The sequence below is a fragment of the Plecotus auritus genome (genome assembly GCF_963455305.1).
Source record: "Plecotus auritus genome assembly, chromosome: 7".
Classification (NCBI taxonomy): domain Eukaryota; kingdom Metazoa; phylum Chordata; class Mammalia; order Chiroptera; family Vespertilionidae; genus Plecotus; species Plecotus auritus.
This window is the reverse complement of record NC_137774.1, coordinates 177,582,490-177,596,201: the sequence shown is the minus strand read 5'-3', so window position 1 is coordinate 177,596,201 and position 13,712 is coordinate 177,582,490. Positions and strand designations below refer to the sequence as shown.

The 13,712-nt window shown below is 59.6% G+C and overlaps 2 protein-coding genes across 7 annotated transcripts in view; one reads left to right on the top strand and one right to left on the bottom strand.

Moving 5' to 3' along the window:
* Positions 1-13,161, top strand: part of PLPP1 (phospholipid phosphatase 1) — a 42,243-nt gene extending 29,082 nt beyond the window's left edge. For 4 of the 5 annotated variants that reach the window (XM_080677337.1, XM_080677336.1, XM_080677340.1 and 1 more), the window contains 4 exons: positions 9,511-9,791; positions 10,458-10,515; positions 12,240-12,416; positions 12,814-13,161. In XM_080677337.1, the coding sequence (XP_080533463.1) occupies positions 9,511-9,791; positions 10,458-10,515; positions 12,240-12,416; positions 12,814-12,939 (642 nt within the window). In that variant the 3' untranslated portion in view covers positions 12,940-13,161. Of the gene's footprint in view, positions 1-5,544; positions 5,697-9,510; positions 9,792-10,457; positions 10,516-12,239; positions 12,417-12,813 lie in introns of all 5 variants that reach the window. The other variant, XM_080677338.1, reaches the window with a different exon arrangement.
* The window catches only part of MTREX (Mtr4 exosome RNA helicase), a 51,628-nt gene continuing 51,017 nt past the window's right edge, over positions 13,102-13,712 (bottom strand). Inside the window, exon 27 of one of the 2 annotated variants that reach the window (XM_080677334.1) lies at positions 13,102-13,359. In XM_080677334.1, the coding sequence (XP_080533460.1) occupies positions 13,307-13,359 (53 nt within the window). In that variant the 3' untranslated portion in view covers positions 13,102-13,306. The remainder of the gene's footprint in view (positions 13,360-13,712) is intronic. The other variant, XM_080677335.1, reaches the window with a different exon arrangement.

Below are 13,712 nucleotides of genomic sequence, written 5' to 3'. Positions count from 1 at the left end.
GTGCGGTGTCTGGGACGCGTGTGGCGGTGGCTGGGACGCGTGTGCGTTGTCTGGGACGTGTGTGGCGGTGTCTGGGACGCATGTGCAGTGTCTGGGACGCGTGTGGTGGTGTCTGGGACGTGTGTGCGGTGTCTGGGACGCGTGTGCGGTGGTTGCGACGCGTGTGCGGTGGTTGCGACGCGTGTGCGGTGGTTGCGACGCGTGTGGCGGTGTCTGGGACGCGTGTGCCGGTGTCTGGGACGCGTGTACGGTGGTTGCGACACGTGTGCGGTGTCTGGGACGCGTGTGGCGGTGTCTGGGACGCGTGTGCGGTGGCTGGGACGCGTGTGCGGTGGCTGGGACGTGTGTGCGGTGGCTGGGACGCGTGTGCAGGGGCTGGTGGGCCGCACAGCCGACTTGTTCGTTCGTTTTCAGTTTACGTGGAACCTCGGTGGAGGAGGCGGTTTTCTGGAAAGTGACTGTGTTTGATGTAACTCAGACGCATACTTTGTAACTTAAGGATGAGGAAAAGGAATTTGGGTGATAGAACATTTTAAACCATTGACTTCATTTTTACAATCTGAGGTCCATATTCTTTAAAAGAAGAAAAGGCATTCTGTACTGTTTCTTCCCCAGCTAATGGGCAGACCATAGATTTTTGGTTTTCTTGGCGTGACGTTTCCTTTTCGGTTTTAAGGATCTAATTTCACACTAAGCGTTCCCCTTCCCTCCGGCTTTGTGTGCCTTTTCCTCCCCAGGTACGTTTACTTTTGTAAATGTCACATTTCCAGAAAAAGGTAGAAGCTTGAATCTGCATGCAGCTTGTAGAGTAATGATGGGAACAAGGAAGTTAAACCCCAAACCCCTGTATTGCAATGCGTACACGTTTTCTAGAGTTTAAAATGTACCTGGTTTGGGAAAAGAAAACTTACTCTCTGCATTTGCCAGGTTATTTTTCATGGTGTGAGTAGTTGCTTTTCTTAGGTCTTGATTATTCTGTAGCACAGCCTTGTAGTAAACATGTTCAGCCTAAAATAATATAGTATAGCCATCTGTGTGTGTGTGTGTATGTGTGTGTGTGTGTGTGTGTGTGTGTGTGTGTGTCCAACATACAAACTCCTGAAGAGACACTGAATTATTCACAGCGGCCTAAACTGCATCATGACTGGGAATGCATGTGGAAAATGGACTGTCCTATATAATAAAGAGCTAATGTGCTAATTAGACCAGACTGCAGAACGACCTTCCAGAACGACCTTCCAGAACAACCTTCTGGAACAAACAGTGGCGGGGCGTGGGGCTGCGAGGGCCGAGCCCCTGCACACATTTCGTGTATCGGGCCTCTAGTTGTTAATAAACACTGACTTTATGATCATTCGAAGTGTGCGTACGTTTTTGGGGCGCTCGGAGTTTGTCGAAACTCGTAGAACGGCCAGGACAAAGAATGAGCCCGTTTTCACAGCTCTCAGCTCTCCACATTGCTTCCCATGTGCGTTTCAGAATCGGCGTGTCCCAGTGGTCAGGTGGGAGCTCCGCAAGAGCTCGGCCCATGGAGAGCAGGGACGCCTCCCCTTCTTACTCTCCCGTCCTGTCCTCCTCCAGGCCGCTGCCTTATGTCATCGTGTGTGTCATTGTCAGCACACAGACCCTACACGCTCTGTGAGGGTCCTGCCTGAGGATCTCAGTGTTTGGGGCTATTTCAGTGTTTAAGGCCGCTGCCTTATGTCATCGTGTGTGTCATTGTCAGCACACAGACCCTACACGCTCTGTGAGGGTCCTGCCTGAGGATCTCAGTGTTGGGGGCTATTTCAGTGTTTGGGACTATTTCAGTGTTGGGGGCTATTTCAGTGTTTGGGGCTGTTGTAAATGGTACTGTGCCTTGAGTGCTGGGTTTCAGCTGTTGGTTGCTGCTGTATAGAGGTCACCGCGTTTTATTGTCACACCGGAGAGGGGCCCGGTGCACGGAACTCGTGCAGGAGTCGGCGGCCTTCCTTCCCCAGCTGCCGGCACCAGCTTCCCTCTGGCACCTGGGACCCGGGCTTCCCTCGCAGCCCTGGCTTCATCCGGAAGGATGTCCGGTCTAATTAGCATATTACGCTTTTATTATTATAGATATAAGCAGAAGGAAAAGAAAGAAGGCATCAGCATATTCTTTCTGCTGTTTCGTTAGTGTGATTGTGTGTTAGGTCCTCCGGCATCTTTTGACAACTGTGTTTTCATAGCTGACTTTCCCTCTTGGCATTCCCCGTTGGTGAGTAAAAAGGGCGGTGGGCAGAGGGCCTGCTAGAGAGAGGGCGCTCCGTGCCCACCCGCCTCCCCCCGCTGTCAGCCAGGTCACGGCCGGCGGCAGCCCTTTCTCCAGCAGCTGCCCTCGGGCTCCCCTTCCGGTGCGGGTGTCGGGAGAGGGACGTGGGCCTGAGCACCCCCAAGTGGATGTCGCCCTCTCTGTTCAGTGTCTGTTCCACTGGGGGCCCTGGCATCTGTCAGAATTCTCAGCCCTGAGCCCGCGTGCCCCTCCGCGGTTGGCTGCTGAGGACGCGGGCGGCACGCCGCTCTCCTGGGCACCTGCGGTTTCACGTCCACAAAGCGGAACACTGTCCTGCGGTAAAGAGGAGCAGACACCGGCCTCTGCCCCGTGGGGGGGCCTGGGCATCGCTGTGGTTCCCACGGCTGGCCAGGTTCCCCAGGGTTCCCGGACACCCGTCCCCAGTCTTCCTGCTTCAGACACTCTGGTACTGGGATGACCATCGGGACGCGGACTGTCTGGCAGGAGGGTTGGAGAGGAGCGGGGTCCCACGTCGGACGCGCTTGCCAGTGTCTGGCAGTGGGTGGAGGAGGTCTGTGGTTGGAGTGTGGGAGCGAAGAGTTTCCGTGTCACATGCTCTCTCTCTTTTTTTTTTTTTAATACATTTTTATTGATTTCAGAGAGGAAGGGAGAGGAAGAGAGAGAAACATCAATGATGACAGGGAATCATTGATTGGCTGCCTCCTGCACGACCCCCACTGGGGACTGAGCCCGCAACCCAGGCCTGTGCCCTGACCAGAATCGAACCTGAGACCCCTCAGTCCGCAGGCCGACGCTCTATGCACTGAGCCACACCGGCCAGGGCCACATGCTCTCTTTCGATGTGTTCTAGCGGCGCTGGAGGGAGGGGCGGCAGCGACTGTCCGTGGTGGGTGAGAGTGCGCGTGCAGAGGGCCCGGTGCCCGGGGGCCACTGACCAGCCACGTGGCGCCTTGGAGAGCAGAGTGTGGGAGGTGAAGCCGGCAGCCACGCGGGGAAGCAGCGGGCGGTTTCTCAGGAAGCCCAACGCGTGACCGGTTTTCCGTCCCACGTCTCCGCATCCCACAGGGGCTGCTGTCGGCCCCGCCCTGTACCTGCATGTTCACAGGGTCACCGGTCATAAAGGACCAAACCGAGACGGCCCGGACGCCCGTCCGCTGGTGGGCGGATACAGCAGACGTTGTGGAGTGCCTGCAACAGCACCCCGGTCAGCAGCGAGCAGGAGCGCGGTGCGTGCTCCCACCGATGACCCTCCCGTCATCACGTGGTGACGGAGCCACTCAGAACTCCACGCACCACGTGACTTAGATGAAAGCTTTGCCGAAGGCGAGTCTGCACGGCGACAGCAGGTGAGCGGTGCCCGGCCGGCGGCAGCGAGACCGACTGCGTGCCCGTGCCCCGTGCCCCGTGCCCCTCGCCTGCTGCCGCGAGGGTCCCTGTGGCCCTCAGCCGCGTGCCCTTCGCGTCCAGCACAGCCCCTCGCGCCATGGATCTGCCTGGTATTGGTCCGCTCGAATATTCCTGTTTTTAAAACGGACTCATTACACGTGTGTGACTTCGTTTTGTTTTCTCCTATTCTAAAAACACTACGAATAATTTCTAACATAGTTAGAAATGTGTCAAAGGGGAAAAAAACACAACCTAATGAACGTGCCTGCTAAGAACATTTTTCAGTATATTTGGGCCTACAAATGTGAATTCTTTCTGAGAATAAGGACATAAAACCTGCCGAGCTTAAGGCACTAATCAGATGTGGATTCAGTTTCTGTGCTAGATACCTTCCTTACTCGAGCAGAGAAGGGCTCTTTGAAAAATTAAAGCAGTTCAGAAACACGCAATGCATTATGTATAGAGTTCTTGCAGGTGAAGCGAATTCTAGACGTGGCGGATCCCTGTAAACACAGGAGAAATTTGCGTGTGTGAGGGCGTGGGGTGGTGGGAGGCCGAGCACCTGGGGAAGCCTGTGCTCCTGTTGGAACCGGAACGCGGACCGTGGGAGGTGGGCGGGGTCAGTGAGCAGTCAGCTCGTCGTTTTCTTAAACCGTAGCGTTTAGGAGACAGGGCTTTGGAACCCTGTGGGCCTTAAAGACTCTGCCGAGCACAGCCCCGGCACAGCGGCTTCCCCAGGCAACACAGGCGGCCCGGTGCTCCGGGAGGGCCGGAGAAGAGGGGCGAGCCGTCCTCCCCCGGCCTGTGGGCTGGGCAGGCTGACTGCGGGATGCACTCTGCAGAGCAAGGGCGTGGCCTCCAGGCTCCCTGGGGTGGTGAGAGCTGTGAGGGGTCGTGCGTGAACACCAGCGTGTCAGCCTAGGGCAGCCGTGGGCAAACGACGGCCCGCGGGCCGGATCCGGCTGTTCTGTCCGGTTCTCTTGCTCTCCCCTCCGCTCCTTTCCTTTGAATTTATATTCGTTCACACAAACACTCCATCCATGCTTTTGTTACGGCCCTCCGGTCCAGTTGAAGAACCCATTGTGGCCCTCGAGTCAAAAAGTTTGCCCACCCCTGGCCTAGCGGGAGCGGCCCTGTGTGTGTGTGTGTGTGTGTGTGTGCGGGGGGGGGCTCCCTACGTGGACACGGGGGCCGCGTGTGGAGGTTTCTGCCAAACTGTGTCTTCTGTGCAAGACAGCCCTAGGCGGAGCGCTGCAGTGTCTCCGGTCTGCCGAGCTCGGGGAAGCGGAGGAGGGCTTCGAAGGCCCAGGTCGGCTAGAGCTAGGCGGTCAGGAGGTGAGCCAAGACCCGGCCGCGGGAGCTGCTGCGGGAGCGGAGTGTCTGGTGCTGCTCCTGTGCGTGACCGCGTGCCTCTCTCTTCAGAGACTTGGTTTGAAGCTCAGGCTCCTTTGGCAGCTGCTGTGCCCTCGCTGTGGACAGTGCCAGCAGCGGGAGGGAGCTTCCGTAGGCCCTCGGCTGGCCTGGCCGGGGACAGGCCTGCGTGCGCTGTGACCTAGACCCGGGGTGGCGAGTGCTGTGTCCCTTTGGGAAGCAAAGTCGGTGACAAATGGTTTGAAAATAGTGAAGCCTGGGATGGAGTGACAAGGGCACGAGGAGGGAGCGCCCCTAAACCCGTGGGGTGCCGGGCAGGAAGGGAAGTCCCTCTGGGTGAAAGCGGAAGATGTGGGAGACGAGGGGGCCCTGCCTGCACCTCCCTCCCGCCTGCACTGCTGCGCCCCCACGCGTGCTGACGCGCTCCGTGGCAGAGTGTTAGCAGCCTCTGGGATCGTGGTTGCCATCGCTGCGTTCGGATGCTCCATTTTAACGATGTTTTCGTTTGTTCCCTTTGCTAGCTGGATTGCCTTTTGCAATTCTTACTTCAAGGCACACCCCCTTCCAGCGAGGACTGTTCTGTAATGACGTGTCCATCAAGTACCCTTACAAGGAAGACACCATCCCCTATGCGTTACTGGGGGGCGTACTCATTCCGTTCAGTGTCATCGTCGTAAGTTACATCCACTTCTTCCTGTTCTCCCTCTGGTCAGTGGGCTTCACGTGGGTGTTGTCTGAGAATGACTGACTGCGTGTGGAACCCTGAACCTGTGTGAGTGTGTGTGTGTGTGTGTGTGTGTGTGTGTGTGAGTGTGTGTATGAGAGAGAGAACCTTTGACTGAAGCTGTTATTTGTGTGTGTGTGAGTGTGTGTGTGTGTGTGTGAGTGTGTGTGTGAGTGTGTGTATGAGAGAGAGAACCTTTGACTGAAGCTGTTATTTGTGTGTGTGTGTGTGTGTGTGTGTGTGTGTGTGTGTGAACCTTTGACTGCAGCTGTTATGTGATCCAGATGTCATTCACGTCAGGTGGGACCAAGGGAATAACAGTGTGTAACCGGGAGAGCTCGGAGTCGGAGCTCGATTCCCTCTTGTTTAGCAATCCTGCAATAGCTGAATGTTAATATCCACGTCCCTACTTTGGACATAGGTTAGATGGTAGTTTCTAACTTAAGGGATCTGTGTATAGGTACTGGTTCTGGAAAAGAAAACTTGCTAACTAATGTCAAGCCTTCATGTAACCCACGTTTACTTCAGAGGGTTTGCAGGTAACGCCAGGAACGCGAGGAGCGCCAGCGCCCTGTAGTTGGCAGTGACCGAGCAGGGCCTGCTCTGGGGGGGCCTCAGGCCCGCGTGGAGGACTTGTGTCTCTGGCCAGAGCGGAGGCGCCAGGATTGGTGCTTCCTAACTTGTAACTTGAAAAGCAAGACTTCCCTTAGTTAAAAGCAGGAAATGTGGTCCATCCAGGAGATAGGCCAAGATCGCGGCCTCATGCTGTGTCGTTTCGGGAACTAATTAAAAATAAAGACACTTCTTAGTTCGGAAGGGTCATGCCTTGCTCAGGAATGACCACCGCGCCTCGGCTCACAGGTGAGTTGCTCACGATTGTGGGCGTAACTGATACAAGAAACCTCTGCCCCAGGGGTTTCCTGAGGCCGAGTCCCTGAGGCCGCCGCTGCCTGTTCCTCGGGGCCACCCGGTCCTGGCGCAGGGGGACGCAGTGACCTCGGCGACTCCTGGGAGGGCGAGGGTAGGAAACGAGTGGTCCCTCTGTGAGGTTTCCTACTGAGGGGGACAGCACGCCTCTGCCTCTCCCGCTGAGGGCGGAGCGCGAGGAGGCCTTCAGTCTGGCTCCGGGAGAGTGAGTTCCGGTGACTTCAGTGCCTCCCGGTGCAGGCAGAAGCCTGCCTTCCGGGCTTCGCTCAGTGACTGAGGCTCTGCAGGCGCAGCTGCCGGGGTCGCTGCCGAGGACGGACGGCTGCGCTGCGGGTCGGGGTGCCGGCCGCCCAGCACCTAGCCCTCCTGTTCCGTCAGCGGGCGCCGCTTGGACGGTTTCAGCACCGTGAGCACGCTGTCTTCACGTCGGGTGTAACAGCAAGGGAACCGAGGGTCGCTTCTACACCACGACCTGCCGGTCGCCCGTGCCATGAAGTGCAGCCCTTACCAACGCATCAGCAGGGACAGGCTGCTCGAGGGCAGTGGCGGGGTGCTGGTGTCGAGTAACTGCAGTTACTCATTGACTCGGCTCCTTCCAGGCCCAGTGCCTGTTGCACTTTTTTTACTGCAAGTAAACCTTCTCTTTAAAAAAGCCTTTAGGCCTGACTCCGACTCATGCCGGGCCTTGGATGTGAATCGCAATGATCCACAGACACCCACAGACACGAGGGGTGGCTGCCCAGTGCGGAGGGCGAGGCCAGGCGGGCGGCACCCCCACCCCGCGAAGGCAGCCAGGGCCGATACCCTGCGCCTGCTGATGAGCTGGTGTGACTTTGGAGGGAGACGCAGTAGGATGAGGGGACGAGGTGGTCGGAGGAACTGAGGCGGGCGTGGACACAGCCAGCGGTCCTGCATGCTGTTTTGGGAAGGTGGCCCGAGCGAGGACGAACGTAGCGACAGCGTGGAGTGGCCGCCGTCACGCCGAGCAGGCTCTCGGGCTGCGCCACGTTCGATTGGCCCCCCACAGCGTTCTCTCTGCGCCCAGTCTCTTAGCTCTTGGGTGGCTCACTCTCTCTAGGGTCTGAGGAATAATGCGTGAGATGAGGCCACAGATCAGGCCACATGAGCGTGGACGTCCCCAGCGGCTGAGAATGGACATCGTGGCTCAAAAGCAGGAGAAGAGAGTAAACGAAACGAGAAGATGGCTGCCACGTGCCGTCCCCGCGGATACACCCTCGTTTAAGGAGGAGTTGGGGAGCACCTCCCGCGGGCCGCCTCTCCCGGGAGACGGAGCACGGCAGAAACGACGCAGGCTGGCTGCGCTGGTCCGAGTCCCGCGCTCCGCTCCGCAGTGCGTCTCAGCGTGCGCTCCTGTGGGTTAGCCCGACCCTGCGCCCCGGCTCCGGGCGCACCCAGTCCGCTCCCCCGTCTCCAGGGGCGAGAGCCAGGTCCTTCACGCTGACCGTCGTGACAGGAGGGCTCAGGAAGTGCCCCCTCGCTCAGGAGGTGGCTGACCGCTGGCGCAGGGACAGCCGGGCTGTGGAGGCCTCACCTGCCCACGCGGGGGCTGACCCCCTCGGTACCTGTTGGAAGCGGTCCAAGACCAACCACAACCACCGGAGAGTCCCGCCCTGGCCTGTCAGGAGCTGGGCCCCAGCAGCCCGGGAGGCGTCAGGGCAGGGCCCGGCGGGCGGGGCGGCCCGGGCAGCGCGGTGCGGTGCGCCATCCCCCGGGGCCTATCGGGACAGGCGAGGTCTGCCCACGAGCACCCGAACCAGGAGTCTCCTGTGGGCTCCACGGGTTTCCCGAGGCAGCATCTTCGGTTAGTTTGCTCAGCGCCCTCTCGGGTCCCGTGGCGGCAGATCCATCCCAGGGAGCTGGGGATCCGTCCTGCTTTGGTAGGAGGGGCTCACGGCCAGCGTCAGAGTTCCAGCCGGGGGTTCAGGGGCCGGCGGCCGGAAGGAGGAACGTTGGGCCCAGGTTCTGAGCTCCTTCCGTGAGGCGGTGAGGCTGGCCCGCTCACTGTGCAGGCGGAACCGTCCTCGTGGGAACGAAGCAGGGAGCCGGAGGTCTTGGGGAAGCCGGGACCCGGAGCCCGCCCCGCACTGACTTGGGGCTCAGGCGGCCAGCGGGGCTATTAGCAGATGTAGTTGGTGTCATGTTGCCACTGGGCGTTTTTAAATTTCTCAGGGTGTTAGTCCGTGAACCTGTCAAGCATTTGGAGACTTTCTGTGCCTCTGACCCCCTCCACGGCTGCGCGGCGCTGGGCCTGCAGCTCGGCACGGGGAGTGGGGGAGGAGGCCGGGAGGGGTTCCCTGGAGAAGGGGCGTCAGGGCCGCGCTCACAGGAGCACCGGGCGCCCGGCCTCCCGCGCCCTCAGCCGCCTCTGCCCTCCGCACTGGCCTTAGGGTCAGGTCCCTGCTTCTATTTTCCATGTTTTACTCCTTGAAACTCTCTGCCACCTTTTCTCCCCTTTTAACATGAAGGCTGTTCGGTGTGCGGGGTGTCTGGGAAGGAGGAAGATGGCGCCTTCCATAGGTTTGTTCCACGTGGGGACGTGTGTTCTGTGAAGGACCGTTTTTGTCCCCATCGCCGTCCGCTGCTTCCAGGAGAGACGAGAGGCGAGGCGGCAGGCGGATGGCCAAGGCTCTGGCTGGCTCCGCGGTGGACCGGACACCCCTTTGTGCTCGGCCAGCCTCAGTGGACTCCGCATTCGTAAAGGGAAGGGCGCTGTGTTTGAAATGATGTTACTGTGATTTGCCATTTCCTTTCCTATTTCTGGTTTTGTTTAAAGTGCCAGTTGCTGCTCTAACGTATCTTTCTGTTTCTTTTCCAGATGGTTCTCGGAGAAGCCCTGTGTGTTTACTGTAACCTCCTGCACTCGAATTCCTTCGTTAGGAATAACTACGTGGCCACCATTTACAAGGCCGTGGGCACGTTCCTGTTCGGCGCGGCCGCCAGCCAGTCCCTGACGGACATCGCCAAGTACTCCATCGGCAGGCTGCGGCCGCACTTCCTGGACGTCTGCGACCCCGACTGGTCCAAGATCAACTGCAGCGACGGCTACATTGAAAACTACGTCTGCCGAGGCAACGCGCAGAAAGTGAAGGAGGGCAGGTGCGTGTCCGTGTTCGTGCCTGCGTGACGGCGCGGCTCGGAGGGGGTGCCCGCGGCCCGCACCGAGCGGAGAGCCGGCTCTGGTCTCCTCGCTGCGCCCGTCCTCCCCGTGTCCCGTCCTCGTCCTCGATTTAAAAGCACTTGGTGCAGCTTTGGCCTCCGACGCGTCATGATGTCCCGCAGACCTTGTAGGTCATGGTGGTCCAGGGTGAGCAGCTGTCTCCAGCCCAGGGAGTAAATGCTTCAGCTGTGCGGGCCGAACGGTGCGTCTGACACTGTCCAGCTCCAGGCTGTCACAGGGGAAGGCAGCCCTAGACAGCCTCGGGGAGCCCACGGCGGGACATGCACCCCTGAAAATGCTAGCCCGTTGCTGTCTCAGACTTCAGAACCCATTCTGTAAAAAGCAGTCCCTTCTGAGCGTCCCAAAGGCGTGTCCCCGGGGCCAGCCTGCAGGGGAGAGCAGCCCGAGCCGTGGTCCGTGTGTGTGACGCAGTCAGGCCCTGGGCCGTCTGGTGTCAGAGCAGCCTGGCGGGCCGGCTCCAGGACCCGGCGTCCCGAGTTTCACCACAGCCGCCCCCGGCGCTGCCGGCCTCCCCGCTCCGGGTTCTGAGGGGAAGAGGGCGCCAGGGCCTCCAGGAGGGAACGAGCATCTCTCCTCTCTTCCAGGCTGTCCTTCTACTCGGGCCACTCCTCCTTCTCCATGTACTGCATGCTCTTCCTGGCGGTGAGTACGTGCCTGCGTGACCAGGTCAGGGCTCGCTCCGTGGAGCCCACGTGTTCACCTGGTGCGTGGTGTGTGTGCACACGTGGCCTCTCCCGTGGCCCACCTTGCGCTCGCTCGCATCAGCTGTCTGTCCCCTGCCCCTGCCGGGCCGTGAGCTCCTTAGAGCGGCTGCCTGTCTGCCACACAGTGACGGCTGCCGCCCAGCACTGCCCTCGTGCCCAGGTGGCCCCCTAAGGCCGGCTCCTCTCCACCTGGTTCCTGCTTCCTGACGGCCACGCGCCGTCTGGGGTGGTTTGATTTGCTTGGACACGGACTGGTCGGTTTCTCCTACCAGAGACGGAGATGGACAGGCTTTGCGGCTGCCCCCTCCCTCCTCACTCCTGTGGCCCTGGTCTGTCCCCCCCTTCCGCAGAGGAGACTGGGGGAGGCTGGGGAAGGCTAGTGGAGTATGTGATGTGTTTGCCTGTGTGTCTCCGGGAAGCCCACGTCCCTTCCTGTACGGAGGGGGCGGCTCTAGTGCGAGGCTCAGGTGTCCTTTAAAACACGCCGCCTCTCAGGACAGGTGGGGAGGGCCGGCCAGCAGGTCTAAGCTAGCGCAGCCCCTCTGGTCTGGCAGGGAGCGGGGCGCCGAGCTCCCGGGGAGCCCGTTAATCCCTCTGCTTCCCTCTTAAACACTCACTGCAAACCCCTGGGCCCGCCCCTGCTGCCTGCACCGAGAGGTCACTGCCCTCTCCCTTCCTTCCGGGGGTGGGGAGGGGGGAGGGGGATGGGCGGGGGCGGGGGCTGTGGAAAGCCGGCAGCACCTTAGCCCACAGCTGAGAGCCACCCACCGGGGCGTGCATCTTCAGAACCAGGTGCTCCCTGGTCCAGCCCCTGAGGACAGCCCACAGCTGGGCGTGGCCTGTGTCTCTCCTGAATAAGCACAGCCACAGACAGTTTTCTATTGAGTGTTTTACGTCCTCACTGGATAGAAATTAGACCAAAAACGTTTTTTAATGAGCCCAGATCTGCCAAGAGGCTCCTAGGAAGCCACCCAGGTTTCCCCCGTCAGGGTCAGGGTCCAAAGGCTGCGCGGTCAGGCAGGCGGCCCGGAGCCGCTCAGGGCTCGGTGGGAAAGGTCAGAGCTGGAAGGGGGTGCAGGGAACCCTGTGGAGTGAGGGCGGGGCTACAGCGCGCTTGCTTAGGCAGTGATTGCGCTTAACAGGCCGCAGACGACTCTCGCTGCCTGCGAGTGAGCCGAGGGCATTGCGTATTAACCTTAGTCTAGACCAGTGGTCGGTGTACTGCGGCTTGCAAGCCACGGTTTGCCGCTCTGCTGACCAATGAGTTTGCCAACCACTGGTCTCGACAGGCTGGCAGGGCCTGGCCCAGGGGGTGCTCAGCCCAAGACGGGCTGTCGGCAGTGCTGGCCTTCGCGTGAGCCCCCAGCAGACTGCGGGGCTGCAACCCTAGTCCACAAGGCACCCTCTGCCCTGGACCCTGGAGAGGTGGCCTGCCCGCGGAGGCATGGATCCTAAGCACAAGTTCCTGGGCAGTGGCTTTTGTCCTGCTTAAAAGGATGAACTTTAGGGCGCTTGCCTGGAGCCTCGTTCCACATGGAATCAACAGTGTCGATTATTTAATGTCTGCGGGTCATGTGAAGCACATCAGCCCTGCGGGGGGGGGGGGGGGGGCGCCTGACGTGAAGTCGTTCGGCTGCATGCTGACTGGCTCTCCTCTGTCAGCTCTACCTGCAGGCCAGGATGCGGGCGGACTGGGCGAGGCTTCTGCGGCCCACGCTGCAGTTTGGCCTCGTGGCCACGTCCATCTACGTGGGCCTTTCTCGTGTGTCCGATTACAAGCACCACTGGAGCGACGTGCTGACAGGGCTCAGCCAGGGGGCGCTGGTCGCAGTGCTGGTGGTGAGTACCGGGCGGGCATACCCGTGCGGCAGTGGCACGTGAGTAATTGAGTGGAGGCGTCCTGTGAGGAGACCGCGGGGCAGAGCGCAGGGCTGCCCGGTCACTCAGGGTGGACACAGAGGGACACGAGTCCCCATGTGAAAGGCTGACGACAGCTGTCGTCTTGGTGATGAATGGGACAGAAAGCCAGCGTACAGGAAGAACAGCAAGTGAGGCCGTTTGCCCCAAACATAAGACGCCTCTCCACGTGGTGCAGCCCTGACATTCCTGTGAGCCACCGATAGCTGTGCCCTCAGTCTTACCCCTTCACACACGTCCTGTTCATACTCAGTTTTGCGCACGGCTCACTGAAACTGCTCACGGCTTTTAAACTGACTCAGTAAATCTGTTCCTGTAGGTGGTGTACGTATCAGATTTCTTCAAGGAGAGAAATTCTTTTAAGGAAAGAGAGGAGGCTTCTCATACGAACCTGCATGAAACGGCCACGGGGGAGAATCACTTCCGGAACAATCACCAGCCCTGAAGGCGCTGGGCCGAGGGAGAATGACCCTCCTGGAGGCCAGGGCCGCCCTGTTGTGTGCACAGCCTGAGGGACTCTGCTGCTATTCCCGACGCTCACTCTCCCTGTGTACATACTCCCCACCACGGCGGCTGGCCAATAGCTCCCAGTCCACGAAGCAATGTCAGCCTTTCACTCAACAATGCCTCACCTGTACATTTTTATTAAAAATGCAATGCTTATGTACACATGTCTGACGGTGCTGGATTCAGTATGACGTGTTCAATGTCTGAGGACAACTGTCGTGGGAGGGCGAGCCGAGTGCTGCTCGTGAGCACGTGGTCATCTGCAATCCGGCGGAGGCAGACAAGCCAGCCCACGCCCTGTGGCTCTACAGGTACAGGCTGGCAGCAAACACGATGTCTCTCTTGATTTTGGTGATGCCTGAGGGAGGAAATAGGCTCAGCTTAACCCTGGGGCCATAGGAAGTCCCCCCCGCCCTGTTGTAGACAGCGCCTAACGGCACCAACCCCCTGGTCTGAAGGAGACTGGCGAGTTCACAGCCAGCCAAGAGGGGCCACCGGGGAACCACACCCTGGTCCGATGCCTCGACTCTCCTGTACCCCAGTGTGTCCTGTACCCCAGTGTGTGTGTGTGTGTGACTCTCCTGTACCCCAGTGTGTGTGTCCTATACCCCAGTGTGTGTGTGTGACTCTCCTGTACCCCAGTGTGTGTCTCTCTCCTGTACCCCAGTGTGTTCATATGTGTGTGTGTGTGTGTGTGTGTGTGACTCTTGT